General features: G+C 40.8%; 1 protein-coding gene across 1 annotated transcript in view; it reads right to left on the bottom strand.

The window, feature by feature from the left end:
• CNTNAP4 (contactin associated protein family member 4) overlaps positions 1-21,745 on the bottom strand; it is a 236,478-nt gene extending 214,733 nt beyond the window's left edge. Inside the window, exon 1 of the mRNA XM_024555910.4 lies at positions 21,583-21,745. Coding sequence (XP_024411678.2) covers positions 21,583-21,667 — 85 coding nt within the window. The 5' untranslated portion in view covers positions 21,668-21,745. The remainder of the gene's footprint in view (positions 1-21,582) is intronic.
• Between the last annotated feature and the right edge of the window lie 495 nt (positions 21,746-22,240).

Below are 22,240 nucleotides of genomic sequence, written 5' to 3'. Positions count from 1 at the left end.
AGAAGTACAAATAGGTAGTTACAGAATGGCCATGGGGCTGTAAAGTACAGTATAGGAAATGGAGTAGCCAAAGAACTAATACTCATGACCCACAGACATGAACAACAGCAAGGGCTTTGCCTGAGGAACTGGGGGGTGCTGGGTGGAGGGGGGCAAAGGTGGAAAAACTGGGACAACACTAATAGCATAGTCAATAAAATATAATTTTTTAAAAGAATGTTGGATAGCTTTAACTTTGTTTTTATGTCTACAAATTATCCTTTTCCTGTTGGTTCCTACATAATGCTGCTGAGTTGACCAAGTATTTAAACAAATACTAAATACACCCTTAGCAGTTTCAATGTACAAGATGCCCTCTCCTTCAGCCATCAGTAAGGTACTTCCCTGACCCATGTCATGGCATCAAATCTACTACAAATTGACTTCACATTTATCAACTGAGGCAGCGATTTTCAACAGGTGTGCAGCAAGTGACATCTGGTATGCCACAAGGATCGTGAAAATATGCAATACCTGACCATTTAGTCAGAGGCACTGATGTATTTTCTCTTAAACTGTACTGTCAAATAAAAAAATAACAACAACCAACACACAATAGCTGTGCAGTATAGATGACCCACAATTATACCTATTTTGTTTGTCAGATAGGCAAAAAGCATGTTGGGGTTTTGTTTTATTTTGTTTTGTTTTTGGTGTTCCGCAGAATTTTAGTAATTAGTTTATGTGTACCATGAGATTAAAAAAAAAAAAGGTTGAAAATCACTGAAATAAGACACTAACAGGGTGACCTGATCCAGGCCAATGTACCAAAGATATTTTAACTACAGCCCTTGAGAGAAAATTATAATAACAATTATAGTACCTGTATTGCCTGCTATGTCCCAGCCAGGTTAAATTCTTACAACAACCCTGTAAAAGAAGATATTGCCTCCATTTTCCAGATAGATTGAAGGTCAGCCCTGGCTGGTTTGGCTCAGTGGATTGAGCTCTGGCCAGTGAACCAAAAGGCCGCTGGTTTGATTCCCAGTCTAGGGCACATGCCTGGGTTGCAGGCCAGGTTCCCTAGTAGGGGGCTCAAGAGAGGCAACCACATGTCGATGTTGCTCTCCCTCTCTTTCTCCCTCCCTTCCCCTCTCTCTAAAAATAAATAAATAAAATCTTTTTTTAAAAAAAGAGAGAGATTGAAGGCCAGAGAATTTAAATTTCTTGCTTATTTTTGGGCTTGCAAATGTTTGGGCTTATTTTTTTTTCCCACTCAACATCGTTACTTTTAATGACTGTACTATGTTACCAGCACAACTCTCTTCACTGCCGGAACTTTTAAAGCATTATTTGGGTGAGTACATTGAGTACATAGTCTCCAGTGTACCTGATGTGGGTGAAGCAAGGTTCTCTCTACGGCAGACAACAACAGAACGCAGGGGTGGGCAAAAGTACGTTTGCAGTTGTAATACCAATAGAGAATATAATAATTGATACAAAAATAAACTGTTTTTCATACTCACAACTGTAAACTTACTTCTGCCTACCCTTGTATGCTCTCTGTAGTGATACATCTTTAAATGTGCATCAGCCTTAAAAGGTGGCCAACCAAGGCAAAACTTGGCTTATTTAACTTTTTGAAGATAAGACACTGTAATAACTAACACTAAGAACCTCCACCAGGTTCCAGAGAACTTTGAGTCACAATCAGGAAAAAGGCATCGGGACAGTACAAACTCCGCTTGAACATCATTTCTGCCCTACCGATACCCCTTCCCAATCTACCCACATATTTTTGCAGATTCAACCAAGAGTGGATCAAAAAAAATTTTTAATCGCTGAAAATTCCAGAAAGCAAAACTTGCGCTTGCCACACGCGCAAGCACTATGCCGCGTCCACGTGAAGAAGTGGTGGGCAGGCACACCCTGCCGCAGCCCACTTGCAGAAGTTGCATCATTTATACGAGGGACTTGAGCATTCTCAGACCACTGTCTCCCTGGGGGTCCTGGAACCAGTCCTCATAGATACTGAGGGATGACTGTGTTTCAGTTAACTTGGGGGGAGTCTGAATGATAGACTGTAGGCAAGATTTTCCTGTAAAATTATCTCATTCCTCAGTCCTAAAAATGTAATTTCCACTGCCAACGGACTCATAATATGCACATATGGAAGAATAGGTCCTGTTTTATTTTTCAGAGCTACAATATAATAAATATATTATTGTACTTCAATAAAAATAAGTAATCTTTTATTATAGTTGATTCAATACCTTAAGTTTTTTAAGTTTATTATAGTTGATTCAATACCTTCAGGTATTTAAGGCCAATGTAGAGAATTTCATTGGCAGGGTGCATTTCTATCTATAATAGAATTTTAAATATATGTTTGCTGGTTTTAAGCAATACTTCAATGAAATAATAGTTCAGTACATATTTACAATAACCAAGACACAGAAGCAACACAAATGCCCATCAATAAATGAGTGGATTAAAAAACTGTGGTACATACACACCATGGAATATTGCTCAGTCATAACAGTTCATGAAATCTTACCATTTGTGACAGCATGGATGAATCTAGAGGGTATTTTGCTAAGTGAAGTAAGTCAGACAGAAAAAGACAAATACCATATGATTTCACTTATATGTGGAATCTAAAGAGCAAAATAAATAAACAAAACAGAAACAGACTCATAGACACAGAGAACACACTGAAGTCTGCCGGAGGGTGGGGAGGTTGGGAAGCTATGTGAAAAAAGTGAAGGGATTAAGAAGTAAAACTGGGAGTCACACAGTCACAGGGATGTAGAGTTCACAACAGGGAATACAGTCAACAATACTGTAATAACTAAGTACGGTGCCAGGCGGGCACTGGAAGGGTCAGGGGAAACACTTTGTAAAGTATGTGGCTGTCTAACCACTGTGCTGTATTGCTGAAATACAAACGGCCAGGAAAAGTTACCTATGTAGTATCATCAATTTAAAAAGCTGCCCAAAGGCCAGTTACTGGTTTTCTTGTACTTGAAATTCTGATGTTCAACATACTAAAGCACTTAAAAAAAAAAGAGCTTTCCTTCTTATTTTTCATAAATCCTCTGAGTTCATCTATAAATTAGTAAAGTTGTATCTCTGTTTCTTTTTCTAAATAGGATTGTTCATTAAGGCTTGTCCTCTCCCAGAGGACACATCCCATGTCGTTTGTGACTCCATCTGGGCGGTAACTGTTCAGAGAAAGGGACACGCTCTGAACCCAAGTCTAAATAACACAGCTTAAACTTTAACTCGGAGGGTCTTTGGGACTAAACCGTTTTCACAAAGATTCTGCTCTCTCCGTGCTGAGGTCCTCTCCCAGGGGCGTGTGTGGATGCGTGTGCTAAAGTGGCAGGGGTGAGCCCCATTATCATGCTTAGTTCTTAACAATTTTGAGTATAAACCTTCCAGAGTTTTCCTCATAGCTGGATATGTCCATAGGCATATTTTAAAAATTTAACAGTTTTCATTGGAGAGCAACCGAAAGCCTCAAATGTTTCCTGCCACAGACTGTAAATCTCACAAGACTGTGTAACACTGCAGAACACACTGGAGAATTAAAGCTCTCTGGAGGGGCAATTACCTCAGCTCTTCTCAATGCTTAGCGGTATTGAATATGGTCGATAATTCAATAGCATTCACCTATGGCTTCTGAATCCTTACATACAGCAAAAGAAAAGGATTCAAAATGACGTTGGCACTTCCCAAAATGGTGCATTTAGTACCATCACAATGAACTGTATCATTCCCCATTCTCTTCTCCTTTATCTCCCTCTCTCACTCTCCCTCCCTCCCTCCCTCCTTTTCATTTTGAGAGCAGAGTCTATGCATTCTCTTTATATAACTGTTTTCTAATATATGCTCAACATGGCAGTCATTTGGTAAATGTTTAATTAAACGCAACTTGAAGAGCGCATCGTAAATTTTAATTAATGTTTGCTTTTCCATTTCATCTAGGTCCTCTTTTAACACATGAAGTGACAAATACTTCAGTCCAGACTGTATTTATCCCAAAGCATCTAAACAACCAACTACAGGAATTTGGCCTTCGGTCATAGGCGCAAGTATTGAATCTCTGCTACTTGAGCCAAATGGGTGGAATGAAGGCAGATATCTGAGTGAGAGACAGGAAAAACATAAGAGTTATCAGTTATGGGGAAGAAGAGCACTCATGAAACCTTTAATTCAGGATACATTCTTGGTCCTGCCAAAAGCAAGAGGCGTCATTAAAATGCAACAACATGCCGTGCCAAACGTGTTTTGTTATCAGCCTTATTTCCGAAAGATTTTACTCAATGTATCCGCGTGGCATGAATCTTTGCAAAATATTGCATTGTACATACCCCATACAACCTCAAAAACCTGTCGATATGATCCTTTGTAGAAAAGGAAAAGATGAACAGGAGATAAACAAAAGTAAAAGCCACCAACAGGAACTGATGTCTCCTTGCTCCCGTGCACCTGTGCTTTCAGTCAGTCCTGGCTCTCTGTCAGTCCCGCGCGTTCGCACGGAGGAAGCCTGGTGCCTGCTCTTTCTCACCACTGCCGCTCTCTGGGTTATACTGTAGCCCTTACCACTTCTCACGTGAATTAACTCAATAGCCAAATATCTGATCCCTATGTTTCCCGGTTAGATTCCACTCCTCTCCCTCGTCTTTTCCACCCTTATTTTGCCAAGAGTTTTAAGTTCACAAAATGAAAATCTAATTAGTGTCACACACTTGTGTGCCCATTACACAATAGTAGGATGACCCTTTCAGGATTCTGGGTAAAAAAATTAGTCCTTAGCATTATATACTGGACCCCTCATGACCTAGCCACTTCAGGACTATTTCTTTTGCTTTAGCTGCTGCCACATCTCCCCTCCGGCCCGTCCTTCAGGACTACTTGTGGTGCACGCAAAACCTCCAGGCCTTTGCAGGGGTCCTTCTAACAGGAATGTGGTGCCCCTTCTTTCCCTTCCTGGCTCTCCCATTTATCCTTCCAGAAATAGCACTCTCTGATGCTCTGCCTATAACCACCCCAAATGCCTTGTATGTCACTCTCTCAGCACACCTATCACACTGTGCTGTGCTTTGCTAAAGAACTAGAAAGTTGAGCTTCAGGCCAGACTGGGCTGGTGGAGAGCTCACCAAAGCACCAATTGAGAACAGTGCCTGTACTAACAGTGCCAACCTTGAAAGCACCCTGAACAGTACTGTACTTTTGTTTTAAAGAAAAGCACAACATTAGGTATAAAGTATGATCACAAAGGCATTATGTATTTGGAAGTCAAAACCTCCATTCTCAGTTGTTAACAGGAAGTTACTGATTCCGACCATTATAACATTTCAAAACTGCTGATACTGAAAATGTGTAATGGTATGTAGCACACTGTAGAGGCTTACTAAATACTCGTTGAGTGATTAAATGAATAAAATGAGCAGAGTAAGGTAAAACCCCAAGAAGCCTCAGAAATTACAAGGGTAAGGGCCACTTTAATGGGCTGGATAAGCAATCCCCCAACCCAGTGAAGAATAATTGCATGAAATCAAATACATCCAGGGAATGTAAACATTATCTCACTAAACATGCTTATAACATACTTAGCCAGTATTTCTTTCTTCCTCTGAATCATCAATGCCAATCGAAAAATAAGCAAGGCCCCAAAGTGTACAATTCCAGGGTTCATTTCACATGGAACATATTCACCTACCGTAATGCAGAGGGACAAATGTCTCAACTATCAACTCACAGTCAGTGCAAAATATAAAAACTCCTACCTACTCTAGTAATATGCCTGGTCATTTGATTTTTTAAAGGAAATGAAAGATAACTTCCCATTTGGTGACATAGGTCACCAAATAAATTAGAGTGGCATTACATCAGAAATCTAGATTGAAGTATGTGTATCATAGTCTGCTTTTTACCAGTGTTACTTTAAGGCATATCTTTTTGTCTTCCCCCTTTGGTTTTGGATCCCAGAATGGCAGGGATTTACGATTTTACCCTACCACCCTGACTGGAACAAATAATCCACACGTAGCTGTTTTAGAGATTGAATGGCCGGAAGCTCACTTAGGAAATAAGCAGAACCCTAACATGTTAACTAGGCACTTCCTCTGTTTGCATCTCTTGCTTTTGGAAGAATGTAAGGCTTAAGAAATGCCTATCAAACATAAAGAACAAAAGCTGATCACAGCTCTCACTTCAAACCACTGGGCTGAAAATGCTACATTCAGTTTGGGGTATCAATCGCACCTTTTAATAAAAAAAATTTCATTCTAAAAGATGCAATAAATTTCAATTCTAGGATTAGCCATTTACTTGTAGTATTTCACCTGGTATTCTGCCTAGCATATGAAATGTGTGATTAAATACATTTACTTTTACCAATATCCAATTAGTTCCAAGCAAATAGCTATAAAACTGTGAAGGTATACTTTATGAAAGATTGCCTTAAGTGAAGAATTACAGAAGTCCACCTAAAAAATGTATTATTCAAATGAAGAAGAAATTCATTTTAGAACCAATTTATCAATGCCCTACAAAATCACTTTCCTGCCATATTTTTTACTTCTATAATCAGGAAGATAGGAAGGTGACTAGAAAGCAGCTCATCAATATAGTAATATCAAAGAAAATATTATTAAAATTATAATCTCATTGCTTTGTTTGACAGAGCAGATATTTAAAGGTGTAGCGTATTGCTTGTCTGTAAAAAGAAGGAAATGTTAAGAGCCTCGGACATGACTAGAGAGAGATGAGCCTGATGAACAGGGGGTCAACAGTCAGCAAAAGAGTAAGGCCCTGAATGTCTCTGATATTTTGTCTTTTTTAAATAAGAGATTGGGATTAATATCTGACATTGAAGTCCTATCAGATATTTCCAAAATCGTATCTACACCCTGGGAGCCTGACTCAAGTATTATTGGTACCGATTTCCCAGTGAAAACAGAGTTCTCATTCAAAATTGTAAATCGGAAGTGTTTTCTTTTTCATTGTGATCTTCATAAAATATAGGTTGCTGTTCCTGGTAACAGAGGAAATAAAAGTATTCAGAAATACTAGTCTGTTTCCTTGAGATGTTGAAATTTTTCTCAGAAAAAGGGAGAAATTATAAATTCTTTTTAAAGGAAGACAAAACCCTAACGTGCCAGAAGGAAATCAAAACCTAAGGGAGGCGCGACAGAGCAGCTAAGAGGTTCTCCCCATAAACAGTGATTCTCGCCTTCTGCAGAAGACACTGAGCTCACGGCTACAACCCAGGCCTGCATTTGCCCATCAGAAGCCACAGGACCTGAGCTCCTGAGAGGGACACATGTAGCGACGATCGATGCTTCTGCTGCAGGCCGTAGAGACGAGACGGCTGTGTGTATAACCGACAAGACCAATTGATGAGGGAGCAGGTTTCCTGGAGGGTGACAGATGCCCTTCTGAGACCTGTCAAACATGGCAATCTCTACCTACCACCTCTGATTCATGTTTCAACATGTGACACTGCTGGGAGAGACACGGAAACCATCTTTAAGTGTGATAAATTCTTGAGCAAAAAAGGGAAAGGTGTAAGACAGCTATGGCTTTAAATTTTTCCTTCCAAAAGAAATTTGTGTTTTTGCCAAAGTGGAACAAAGACATTGAACACTCCATGCCTGACACTTGTAAATGGTTAAAAATACTCTTACCTTAGAGACTTATCTTAGACTTGTAAGACAGCCACACACAACTGGAAGCGGATATTGGTAGGCTAAGAGTTTAAAAATAACTCAATAAACAACCAATTGGTTCAAAATAGAGGAATGTTTAAAAAGGAGCACATCCACTTCATAGGTTGCTACGAACCATGAAAAAAGACAAATACAAGGACTATTTAGCCACAAGAGAAATGCAGTGGAGGATGAGAAAACGTGCATAAGGAAACGACTGGGTGTGAACAGATGCTGTGTTAAGATAGAGTGAAATAATGTATGGCAAACATCTGTCCCGATTCCCGAGATGAGGAGGGCATTCTACAAATTTAAAATTAGACAAATTTTAAATTGAACTTAAAGACGTCATTAGAATAATGATTGCTTGTTTTATTTATGTTTTGTTTGTTTGTCTGGGGCTACTCATAGAAGGTATCACAGAAATTAGAGAGGGAATCTGTGTGCGCTGAGATCTGGAGATTAGAAGTGGAAAAGTGCCAAAGAAAACAAGCTGCAAAGTCAACTTTAGGGAAGGGGACGTGAGAAACACACAGAGCAAACCACCACACAGCCGGAGCTGGGGGACGTGAAGGAGAAGGTAATTGGAAGGGGATAAAATAATACGTGTGATAACTGCTGTGGGAGTGCAGGTGATAAATAAAAAGGTTATTTTAATAAAAGGCAGTAAATTATCATCCTGTGTATCTCTAAGACTCATTGGAAGGAGAATACAGCATAGACTAAAGCACTCAAAGGAAATGGTTTGCTTCAAAGATATAAAACTGTTGGGAAATCACGGGAAGGCATGTTTGTTTTATATCATTAAGATGCACACCTTGAAGGGACCCGGCAACTCCCAGGTCGAGGCCGCTAGACAGCACCAGGTGAAGATAAAAGGAAACAAAGAGAAGGGACAGGGTAGTGGACACACCCTGTGGGAACCAGGTGGTGGGAGCTAATGAATGGATCACCACCTGGGATCCCAGCAATGCCATTGAAGAGGAACTCAAAGGCAGCTTCACTTACTTGGTAAGTTTCAATCAGTAAAAGCAATATATCTGCTGTTAAACTTTCAAAAATTCTCCCAAACACCAAGAGAAAAGTCACTTTATTCAGGCAATTGCCAACAGGGAGAATACGTGTGATGGACTGAATTGTGTCCCCCCACCAAACTCATACATTGAAGCCTTAACCTCTGATGTTACTGTATCTGGAGACAGGGCCTTTAAGGAGATAACTAAGGCTAAATGACATCATCAGGGTGGGGCCCTAATTGGGACAGGACAGGTGTCCTCACAAGAGGAGGAAGAGACACCACAGATCTCCCTCTAACTGATCACGCACACAGAGGAAAGGCCACGTGAGGCCACAGCGAGAGGTGGCCAAGTGCGAGCCACGCAGGAAGGGAGCCTGCACCAGAAACCCACCCTGCTGGCACCCGGATCTTTGACTTCAGTCTCCAGAGCTTTCAGAAAATACGTCTCTGCTGTTTAACCACCCAGTCTGTGGTATTTTGTTATGGCAGCTCCAGCAGGCAAACACAACACCCAAAGGGAGGGAAGCCCTGAACGTGGAGAAGGACAGGGGTCTTATGCGGGGAGGAAACAGAACTGTCAGAGGGCCGTGGTCACACGGTATTGCAATCTCACAGAAAGGAATTGGCTTTGCTTTGTGACGTGAGCTATTTCTGTCCCTGAGGCTCTGTTATTGAAATTGTTGACTCTGACAAAAAGATTGGATCGCGTGGATAGGTCTTTGGGTACCAAGAAGCAAGGAGAGGGGTCAGAGTACATTCAGAGAGGGAACACTACAGTTACACACACTGAGCGATGCTGAACAGTTCACGAGAGTAGTAGGCCCCAGCTTCCTGATGAAATACAGATGACAGGATCCTTAGAATAAAGCAAGCATATTACCTTAGAATTTTTCATCCCGAAGAGGGAACTCTGAGGACAGGCACGTGTGGCTTCTAATACTCAGGAGGGGGGCTTTGAAAGCCTGCTGAAGAAGGTGAGTTACATTTCAAAGTGCAATGGATTTGGCCTCATTGAAGCTCGACCCAAGTCTCAGCTCTATTCTTCCCTATTCTGTGGCTTTGGAAGTACCTCCTAAATTTTCAATTTCCTCGCTTGTAAAACAGCGATAGCACCGTCTGCCTCACAGGCCTGTGAGGTACACTCGCCACTCAGAGTCCACCAAGCCCAATGCAAAAGGAGCACTGGTCACTGTGAACCACAATGCATGTCAACACGTGTGGGACTACGAACTACGTAATCACGAGTGTGTACAGTGAGGAGGGAAAGATGTGAGAGCAATCTAAACAAGGTGATCACGTGTTGCAGGAAAATAATAAAAAATGAACATGAGTGCAATTAAAGGAGGAAAAGAAAAGTACAGAACTCATTAGTGCTTGTAAAAAACTGCTAAAGACATTTGTAGGCAAAGAAGAGCAAGGAAGCTGCAGGTACACTCTTTCTAAAGCCAATGATGAAGGGAAAAAAATGGAAAACTAATTTTAATGTTCTTCTACCTTCTGTAGAGGAGAAAGGTCTTCAAACAGGAAAATGTAAAATAAAGGCCAACATGAAGGAAATGAGTTGAACAGAGATAAATGAGTTGAAAGTTTCTTCCCGGAAGGTGGAGAGGACTACGCAGTACAACTTTCCAAATCGAAGGGGATGACTGGGAGATGCGACGGAGAGGGAGAGGCACAGGGGGAGAGGGGGAGGGGGCCCTTCCTCCTTTCCGCTCTTCAAGCACTGCTCCTCTGGCCACTGAGGGTCCTCTGTCCAAAGGGTCTCACACAGTGGCCTATCAAAGTGCGTTATCTATAAGTGAAGAGGTTAGAGAAGGGAAGACAGAGATAGCAAGGAACAATAATAGTAAGTTGGCTGTGATGATACACATCCTAATGGATTATGACAGACTGGAATGAAGTACTCGACCTAAGTAAGTGAAATGTAATAAGATAAGCACAAAACCAAATAAAGTTTTAAAAACAGCAAAAAAATAACTGGTCTTCTAAATAAAAATGACTTGTTCATTATTAAAATAATTCACAATACTCCAATTTATCCAACTTATCTAGCCTCTTTTTGTGTGTGTGTGTTTCAACTGAAAAAAAAAAAAAGCCATCTATCAGTGTGTTCTTTCCACATCTACTGAATAACCGTGCTACTCCAGGCACTATGCTAAGTGTTGAGGGTACAGAAATGATTAAGACAATACCATTGCCTTTCAAAGATTTGTACGGCCTTGTAAAGGAGGCAGTTTTTCTTCAATCAGATTTTCACTCTAGCTCAGGGCAGGAACAAACATTCGAGGTGCTGTGGAATTTCTGCTAAGAGAGTGGGGAGAGTTGGGGTGGTCTGACCAAGTGAGACTCTGTAGAGGAAGGAGGTTAGGATTAGGTGTGCTTTGTGTAGAAGTATTCCAAGAGGATTTAGAAATAAGTGATTGAGGGCAGTTCAGGCAAAGGAAATGGCACATACAAAGGCCAGATGATAGAGGCTAGAGGACATGGACTTGGGGCAGGACTGAGAGGGAGACAAAGCAGTAAAGACAGACACACATGGGAAGACCAACACACACAGAGTAGGAAGGTGTTTCGTCCGCTGTGCTAATGTCTGCACTTAATGTTGACAACACCTAACCATGAAATGTCTGCACAGCAAGACTTGTGTTCTCTTTTGATAAAAACCTTCAAATGGATTATATCAATACGTTACAGAAAACGTACCTAAAAGTACAATACTATGTGTAGTATTTAAAATAGTGTATGAAATGGAGTCAAAGGCATAGGAATCCCAGGAAGGGGTGAGGGAGGAAGGGGACAGCTGCCTCTCCAGTCGTTATCAGCCAAGTCAGTCCTGGCAATCACTAAGATGACAGATGCCACAGCCAGATCATCCTCACATCCAGGAAAATGAAGGAGGCAAATGACCACGGATGGCTCAGTTTTGCTAACTCAGAACAACAGAGAACTGCCAGCATCTTCTCTAGAGAATGGTTCGGTGATTAATGATACTACATACATTCTTTTCATGCTAATCTATTTCATGTTGCAATTATATAGAGAGACTGAGAAAGAAACCATTCCATAGGCAAGCACAAAGCAAGGCTTTCAAGAAATGAATGTGGTCACTTACAAGGCCATACCAGTCAGTGATTAGCTCAGGTTTATATGCTAAGCGTGACATATTATTGTAATCACAATTTTATTCTTAGTACCCACAATTCTACACCATAGTTTTATTAGCCTACATCTTTTATTTCTCTACTAGATGTGTTTGCCTATGAAATATTTTATCATATTCCACTTTGTGATTGGGTCCCATAGGATGCTATGATTTTAAAAAACTGAAATGTTATCTTCAGTGTTTGTTCTTTGCTTTCTTAAATGGATTCCAGTTCTTTTACAAATTATCTCTCTCTTTTGTCTGTTTTAGGAAAGGTTACAAGTGTTACGGTACTTGAGGTGGTGTTGTAACATTTTGCAGGCACGTGAAGTCTTCTTCACAGGATTATAATACAGCCTCTCTGGTACAGTACAACAGTTCAAATAAGCACAGAAATCATACGTGCAACAGAACAAAAGAGCCTAATTGAGCAGCTTTATAACCTTGCACAGAATTCCCTCACTACCACTTTAGATGGAATTGCTTTTATTTTAGCAATGTTCTTTTAATTAAGTCCCAAACATCTGAAACATGGCAAATGCAAATATGTATTATAAATCCTTAATTATGGGGATCGCTAAGCATCCATGCAACTTTTTGCCTTGGAGGTAGATTCTTTTTGTTTAAAGTCAGCCAAAATTCAGAGATAGAAGTGAGCGACTTGTGGAAAACATTAAACTTGGTTTGTAACGCCCTTCTCCTCGCACCAGTGTCACTCGGCTGCACTGTCTCCGGGAGTGACATTAGACTCCAATTTATCTCGGGGTCTTACAGCCGAGATCTCTCCTGTCGTTTTCTGCTTCCATTGCCAGGTTCAGGGAGACTAGCTCCCTGGAAATTAAGAGAAACTGAGTTAAGTATAAGGGACCCTGAGGTCTTTGTCATACCCTAGAAAATAAAGCACTTTGGGACCAAAAAGGGCAACACTGTCCCTCTGTTGAGGATGAGTTTAAACTGGATCCCAAAAGGCCTCTTGCTCTTTTTCAATCCCACATACTGTTTCAAAACCATACAGAAGACCATTCTGGCGTGGTGGCAAGTAAGTAACAACTGTATCCCACATCCTGCCACTACTCAATTCATGGTGTGCCCCCTAGAAGCAATGTCTTCCCCGTCTGTACCAGTGCGGACCGCTCCCCAATTCCCACCCACGGGATCTTCCAACGCAAGCGAGCCCTGCGGAGCACGCACACTCACAATGCTGATTTCATCTCAGCGACTCACTGCCCTTACAGACCACTTTCAATTTAGCTCCTTCCTCCTAGTTATCTGCTGACCAAGATATTTTAAAGGACAAACATATTAATAACTTTAAAAACTAAAGACAAGTCTTGAAGATCTAAATACATATTCAATTTTTAGAGCAACGCTATTAGCCAAAAGGGAATTTTAATTTCCTCAGATTGTTCAAGAAATCTCTCCATTGGGTCTGGTACAGCAAAGGCAATTGGTTTATGCTGGCAGGAGAACATGGGGCTTTCAGCCATGGGCCACAGGTTCAAGCGTCTGGTCGATGTCATCCGGGCGTCTACAAACTCCAAAGCTTGGGACCAATACCCCTTACTCAAGGGACATTTAAAAATACTTCTGTATAGGTTATAACTGCAGAGTAAGCCAAGTAATAAAAGTACAGGTTATAGTTTGTCTTAAAGTGATACAATAAATGTAATTTAGGAAGGCAGGTAAATTTATATATTTACATGCTCTTTCTAAACTAATATCAACCCATGACCTCACTTGTAATTATCCTAATTGCCACTGGGAAAAAAGTGGTTACAGAAACAAATACCTCTTTCACAATTTAGAAGTACATAATATCTTATTCTAGAGCAGTGCTAAGTAATGAAGAGGTACTTAATTTAAAAAAAAAAAAGTAATTAGAGCTTTAGGCCAACTGATACATATCATACCATTTTTTTCCTTTGTGATCTAAAAACCTTAGAGGTAAATTTCATCACTTCTCTATTAAATACTTATGGCATTAAAATTTTTATAGTTACTAATTTTAAACTACTTAAGATGTCAAATGTTTCCAGGCTTCACTCACTTTTCCAATTATTACATTGGAATGACTCATTAACTGTAACATAAACAGGCTCATTTTTACCTCCTGTTATGCTATTTCTCCAGTTTTATTACCAGAGCACCACTTTGCCATGAACCGTGATGAAAATTCATTGGGAGAAAAAATTGCACATGCTCTTCCTCTTCCAAACCCCGATTTTCCTCAGGAGAACTGAAGCAATAATCGTAATTTGTCATGGATTTTCTATGTGCATTCTTTCCCATTACATAATACCCTGGTTTCAGGTACCATGCATGTGAATACCTTAGCAAAAGACATTTTGGAAAAAGCTTTATCCTCCAAAAGCCAACTGGGAAACACAAACACCCTCACTTGGGCAGCGATGCGTCAGATCTGGTCCGTACCAACACAGTCGCCAGGACCCTGGGGCAAGGAGCGCTGAGAAGGGCCTAAAAGCCTAGACTGTAAACAAGGAATGATAATTCTAGATGTCAAATAAACATGTATATACCTCACGGAAGCACACTGCCAGACAATGACAGCCATAGCACTCACCGAAAAATTTCAATGTGGAAATCTCAGACATCAAAGTTTCCCCCACAAAAGCAAGAAGATAATCCTTCGGTCAATGACATCTTTGTTATTCAGAAATGCAATTTATGGTAACAGAGTTATGAGTAAACTGTATCATTTCTTAAGAAAATTTAAACCTTTAAAACTTTTTTAAAAAATCTCAAAGCCTTCAAATTACAGTATTAATCCTCAGGGTAAATTATTTCTTTAAGCATACTCAGTTAATTGAGGCTTTTTGATGAGTTTATTTTTCCTTTAAGAAGGACTTTTCAGTGATAGTCACAAGGTTTCTTAAAGCTCCACATTTTTTTTAGTTTGGAGCCTTTATTTCTTTTTTTGAGATTTTTTTAAATGACCAAAATCAAACTGACATTAACATTTGATGCTACAATTCAAGACCTGTTTTTAAAGATGTGTTGGTTGAAGAGTATGTTTAAAAGTTTCCAACTGAAATACTAATTACAGCAACCATCCATATATTCCATGAGAACTCACCTCCCCACCACCACCCCCCACCACCAACACCCCCACCTCCACCACCTCCACCACCAACAACAACACCCCCACCTGCACCCCCACCAACACCACCACCAACACCACCACCCCTGCACCACCAACACCAACACCAACACCAACACCACCTGCACCACCAACACCAACAACAACACCCCCACCTCCACCACCACCCCATCCCCACCACCACAACCAACACCAACAACAACAACACCCCCACCACGAACACCAACACCAATACCACCTGCACCACCAACAACACCAACAACACCCCCACCTCCACCAACACCAACACCACCTGCACCACCACCAACAACAACACAGGCCGTTTCACATCATGGACACTGTTAATTCATGGAGCATCTCTTACTGGAAGCACGTGTCCTACTGCGATGGACTCATCCTTCCCTACCATACTAGTTAACTTGAGCAATTATGATGATTATAGATAAAGACTAAGCAAATTATTGACACTACAATTTCTGAATCGATAAAAATGAAGGGGAAAAAAATTTAGGCAATCGTTGAAACACCAGGCCCCTGGAAAAACCTGGTCAAAGATTTTTTATTGAGATTTTGCATTATTTGAGATTTCACCAGAAATATTCCCCTGCCAATCCGAATATGCATACTTGGGATTTATGTAACAAGTTGGATAAATCCTTATTATTCTTCCTACTGTTTTCAGGGCTAAGCCACTCTGAAAACTCCTAATCATTAAGGAGGAAAAAAAAGATTTTTAGGAAGGATACTGAAGGGCTTCTTAGACAACCTAACTGGCAACCGAAAAGTCATTAACTGACAGTATCAAGACTCCAGTATTGATCTACCCGAGATAAAAAGGTTTCAAATCCTAAACACGGCATCAAACTGTGGAAAATAGGTATTTGTAAAGCAAGACAGATATTCTATTGTAAAACATAAAATTAGAACCATGTAATGTGAACGTTACTATCTCTTATCATCTATTCAGAATGAACAGTCTTGAACCCGCCACAATTCTTGCCAACACTCAGAGTAAGCTGCATTTCAGTAAACTCCGCGAGACTGTCCTAGGTTGTCTTTGATTTGGAAATCGGTCTTTTTTTAAGATATAAGTCTGTACTAGAGATGAAATGTTATAAACAATATTATTAAAAATAAATTACTTTAACATATGACCATTTGGGGAAAAGACATGCTATAATGGAATTTTAAGGAAGGAATTGTGTAAATATTATATCCCATTATAGTTTTTAACTTAAACTTTTTAAAAACACTGTAGTAGAGAGTGTAATGTAAATAAAATGAGGCCAATCTTCAGTTCTTACGGATGAAAAATAAATACAACTCCAAACAGACAAGGCATTTACATAAAAAATTAATTATTTTGGCATGAGTAGGAGAAAGGCACCTGCTTAATTACTATGAATTCTCAGTGGGCAGTGCTTAAATGAAAAGCTAGTTTCAAGTCACTCTAGAAAGCATGCCAACTTCAGAATTCTCAGGAAACTACTATGAAAAAGTCCCAGAGAAGAGCACACTCCCCCAGGAAGGTCATTTCCCTCCAACAACTGGAGATTCCAGACCCAAGTTTCTGACGAGTACGTGGTGGAATATTTGATACTCGTGAAAATACAAAACATCAACAGAATTCTTAGTCAAAATGTCTAAGATGCAATTACTTATACAGTTTATTGAACTTCTTATACTAATGGGATTACTTGAAATTGAAAGTGCCCTTTTAGCAACCAAAACTGCTGAAACTTTACAAATAGTTATAAATAATTCATACTCACTGAAATAAGATTTCTGAACAATAAAGTCTATGAGGGGAAATTTATGGAGAAGATACTAACTGGGAGGTTTCTTCTGTTACAGTTCCTGGCAAGAGTAGTGATTACCTTCTGTTCTAGAACTCTGTAAGTATGCGTTTGTGTGCTAATAATCACAAGTAATTTTATCATAGCAGTATAATTGGTACACCGTCCATGCCTCGTCATTATATTATATTTGTATACTATTTAAATCAAGTGTCAACACTTTTTCTACAAAGGACATTAGTAAAGAATATGCCCTGGCCGGAGTGGCTGCGTGGATTAAGTGCCAGCCTGTGAACTGAAGGGTCACCGGTTCTATTCCCAGTCAGGGCACATGCCTGGGTTGAGGGCCAGGTCCCCAGGTGTGGACATGTGAGAGGCAACCAATAGATGCACCTCTCATACATCAATGCTTCTGTCCCTCTTCCTCCCTCCCTCTTGCTCTCTCTAAAAGTAAAATTAAATAAAATCTTTTTAAAAAGAACATTATGTAGGTCCTAATATAACAAGAGAAAAATCAATTTTAGGAAAATTTTATTAATAAATTTCAAAGTATAATAATAACTGAGTATGACTTTTTGCCATATAGGTCTACTAATGAGAAGAATGGATGAGTGAAATTTGAATTTTACATAACTGTTTTATGCCATAAAGAATTCTCCTTCTAGTTTTCTTCCAAACATGTAAAAATATAGAAACCATTCTTTGCTCACAGGCTATACAACAGAGGCAGTGGGCCAGGTCCATCCAGGGGCCGCATGTCACCAGCCTTGGAGCTAAATACTACATTATCTTACAACTGATGTTCTATTAATTCATTTTCACTCAAGAGGTAAATTAATTCAATCTTGATCTACAGATTGGCTCCCATTAAGGAATTGTGTATGTGATACAAATTCCAAAATTAACTTAGAAGATGTTAAATGTTCATTATTTAGAGTAAGCACTAGATATCATGTGAAAGCTGTATATGTGACCCCATGTTAGCTGGAAGCTGTGTTATTCCCATAGCTGCAGGCTGTTCCTATAAAAAGTGACTTAGGATGTCCGCGATCGGAAGGAGGGAGAATGCACCGAGTTGAAGAAAATCAGCACTGCTGTTAGAAAAGTGAGCCGACACGCATGCCCCTCTTTATATCTAATGGCCATCTACTGATGCATTGCATCATCTGGTTCTGTTTTATCAGTACTTCACTACTACATTCTAGCTATTTCTTGCTATGGATGGGAATTTGGGGAAGAAGGAGGAAAGAAGCCACTTCCAGGAAGGATTACAAGGTTGAGTTTTAACAATTTGAGAATCTGCCCAGTTGTACTCAGGTTCCATCACAGAGTCCCCAGGAGGAATCTCTGTGCTCAAGCAGTCACCTTCATCTACTGCTGGCTTTAACTTACTCTTTCGGGCTTCTTTCAGGGTAGGTATCAGGTACATTTGTTTCATTTAGAAAAGAAAAAAAGCAGGAGGCAGTTACCTTCTACCTAAGTCATTCATAAGCTACTTGGTGAACAGTTAATATTCTCAGAGCAAGGCTCAGTATACCTGAGGCCAAAGAACCTCCATCACATAATTTGCAAGAGTAAAAAGGAAAGCAAAACTCTTAATTGCCTTACCACTTATACCTGTTCCTTTTGGGGGGATGAGTCAACCACACCCCCAACAACATTTTAATGGTCAGAAAGAAAATGTGGGTTCATTAGAGTGATTATCAAACAAAGAGATGACTCCCTTCTCAGGGCATGCCTCTTAGTAGCAAGTGAGACACCAACACGGTGCAAAGTCTCAAAGACCAAGCCCTTTTACAGGAGTCTGTCTCTAAGCTCGCGTGAAAGGGACACCTTACTGTAATAACAAACTCATCTTGACCGAAACAAAGAGGAAAGACCTGGGCTGGTTCGCTGCTTTTGTAATGTCAACAGGGCGCTCGTAGGCAAAGAATGTGGCACATTCAACATATTTTGTCTTTAGACAGATTAGGAGTAAGCAGAGACACCAAAAGTGTGCGAGCACATGGGTATGGTGATTTCTACATATTTGCATACATACACACACACACACACACACACACACACACGAATATGTACAGGGTGGGGCAAAAGTAGGTTTACAGTTGTCTGTATGGAAAATAGCACAATTAATAAATAATAATACAGGCATACATTGTTTTGTGTCCCCACAACTGTAAACCTACTTTTACCCACCACTGTATACACACATGAACGTGTACGGGTGCACAGAATCCTTCTAATGTAGAGTTTCACTGTTGATTAATTAGATCAACTAACCTTCAACTCGCAGTGCCCCTAGTCCCCGAGCTGTGTCTGCTGCACGGAGCCCCACCCCACGAAAGCTTTCCCACTGCAGCCCCGGGGCTGACTCAGGGGATGACAGATTTGCTCCTGGTGAATCCAACGTACAGAAGGGGAGATCTCCCTCACCCAAAAAACTGACCTGTAATTTTCCTTATTTATATTCAGTTCTCCCTGCTTTAACACTGGCACCCAAGATCGATCCACGTCTTACTGTGAAGTCTCGCCCAGAGTGACTGTTGGAGTCACTGTGAAGTGCTCCTGCGGCTGACGGCCGCGGTCCATGCACGGCGCCCCGTCTGCTGGCAAACATCAGAACTCGTTCTTCCAGAAAGGACAGAACGCGTGAAGTACCTTGGTAATGAGTAGACTTTGCTACTTCCCTTCCAAAAACTAAAACTTACTAAGTACAGAAACTGAAATAATAATTGGGAAATATTGTTTCTTTTATATACATTGCTGCAAATCATTACTACGGAAGTAATATGAACAGAGATTACTAGCTGCAACTTTAATGATCTGAAGTCACTTAACTGCACTTTTGACACTCTGAGAACCGTCCACTCAACATACGGTAACCAAGAACTCCAACTTTCTCATCGAAACACTCCTAGTAATTTGAACTTGTGCAGATTCCTTAAGTTTATCAAATGCTTGGAAAGGCCTTAAAGTACTTCCTGAACAAACCAAGATTGATAGAACACAGAGCCAGGACTGAAATTTTAAGTGCCAGAGGCAGACTCAACCAGAGTTAAGCACCCATGAATATCTGCTCTCCTCAGATTTCAGCAACTCATCTTTCCTGTACTAAGAAGATACACTTCAAAAGAAAGCTACTTAATGTTGATCTGCCTTTTATTAGACTTCAAGAAAATAAACAAATGTAAACAACGAGTAGTCCAGCCAATCACATCAATATGTGTTAAACCCAAATGCAGGCGGGGTATCGGAACGACAGGACAGGGTCTAGGCCACACGTGAGCTCTGCTGTCTTGAGGGAAGGGTGCTTCGGGGATGAGCAGTGCATTGTGAGAGTGACCTCTAGTGCCTTCCTTCTTTGTTGAACTTCGGTAGTTGGAGGATGAATTATTTACGCCTTTTCTACAAAACTTCGCGTGTGTGCGTGTGTTGTGACTGCCTGCCTGGGCAGTTTGTCGTGTGCTGCCATGACAGCGCTCCACGGTCTTCACTGGGTGAAAACACGCATGTTTTACTGGCTCACAGGATTCCCATTCGCCCAAATTAAAACTGAACCTGCAACAGTGCAGCATCCGAGTGAAGTTCTCTCCTTTCAGGATGACAGACACACCGTGTCATTAAATGAGCCAGTACCGAACGCAAACACAAAGTCACAGTAGCCGTGCAGTGTACATGGACATTTGGCTCGGACCAGTAAGGTCGTTTATAATGAATGTTCTTCCCACATCAGAGCACTTCAGTGTCCTCAAGGGACGCGCCCCAGCAAACACCTTATTTCTGGCTTATTTGTAACTACCACCCCCCAACGTAAACCTGGTTACAGGGCAGCAACATAAATTCCCAAATAGGCCTCACACCCCTTTCCTGCAAAGCAAAGGAGCTTTTCCTTTAAAATCTGTGAAAGAGATAGAAAGTTGTATTTTCAGAGCTTGTTTATCGTTCATCAAAGAGGAGAAAATTCTTCCATCTAGACATTTTAAGCCAAATATAACTTTTAAAACTTTTTCCATCTCCAATAAAAAGAGGATATAGGGAGTTCTGCCACATTATTTTGAATATTTAAAATCTTAATAAATCTCCCCTGAATCAATTCACTCAGACTCAGAATGCCCAATCACAAATTTATGAAGTTAAAAATTCAATCACTAAAGAATAATATCTTTGAAAAATCACCAAAATGTTTTTCCTTTAGCAAAATGTAGGAATTAAGTCCCCTCTTCCCAGAGTGCTCAGATCTCGTTCTTCTAGCAGTGAGGGCACACAGTTCTTAACGCTGAGGTCCACCTCCACCGATTCTGCTCCTGAATTCTGCAGTACGTTTCAGTTATGAGCCTGGCTTCATTTTAAAGATGTAGCCAGCTATCAGTCTGCCAAATTGCCAACTTCAGAAATCTAAGCTAATGCAGCATAATGGAAAGTCTGCCAGTTGTTTTCTTATTAGACATAATTTTTTAAAAATTCAATAATTCTAAGAAAGGAAGAAATGAAGACATTTGCAGGCTACTCCCTGGTTAAGATGCTAATTTAATGTTTTACTACAACTTGAGGTTTGCCAATGAATATTCAAAGACGGGAGGATAAGATCCTGCTCACAGACAAAAAGAGAAATGACACTTTGCTTGTTTCGACCAGACCAAGAGGAAAGACAGGTGTAAACCTAGTCATATTTGCAAAAGGTTTAAATGATGCTTCATTTAGAACCATATGTTTGCAGCAATTTCAGTTGCAAATAATAATCACCAAAACAACAGAATTAAAGTTTTGCAGACAGCCCCCCTGCAAGTGTAAATCATCCGCTGTATACTTACAGGAATTCCCAGCTACGACCCTGCTCCAGTTTTGAGCAGATAACAGAAGTAGCATCTTGAGGACAGCTCCGGTGACAGACCCCATGTTCACATTTATTGGGCTTCCCCAAAATGTCTTGAGTCGCTCTCGCTCTCCGACTGCTCTAGTCTTGTTCTCAGCCCCTCTCCCAGCTCTGTCTGCAGCACCTCTGGGTCTCTCAGCCTCACTCCCTCCTTCCCCCTTTTCTCCAGTCCTTCTCCTCCCCCCGCCCTCTCTCACGCGCGCGCGAACACACACATACCACAGCCCTGACTTCTCTCTAAAAAGCATACAGCATCTTTCCTAACAAGCATCCACACCGCCGAGGCCACGCCCACTCCTCGAAGCAGCGGTCCCACAAATTGACAGCAGCATCCCTCCTCCAAATTCACAGCAGTGCTCCGAGCTACACCCTGAGCTGCTGATGAAAGCTGGACCTGGAAGTCGGCCTGCTGCTCCTGGGCCTCCTCGGGGCTCCCTCCCCTCTCCTCTATTCTCCAATAAGCCTTAACCCCTTTCTCCCCTCTAGAGATGTGGGGTGGGGGAAGGGGTGAGGTGGCAGAGCCTCCCAATTTTCTGGAGGTCTTGCCTTTGGCAGAGCCAGTCAACTTATTGAGCTAATTGCTGAATATCCAGGAG

The sequence above is a fragment of the Desmodus rotundus genome, chromosome 12, assembly GCF_022682495.2.
Source record: "Desmodus rotundus isolate HL8 chromosome 12, HLdesRot8A.1, whole genome shotgun sequence".
NCBI classification, from domain to species: domain Eukaryota; kingdom Metazoa; phylum Chordata; class Mammalia; order Chiroptera; family Phyllostomidae; genus Desmodus; species Desmodus rotundus.
This window is presented reverse-complemented; position numbering and strand designations above follow the sequence as displayed.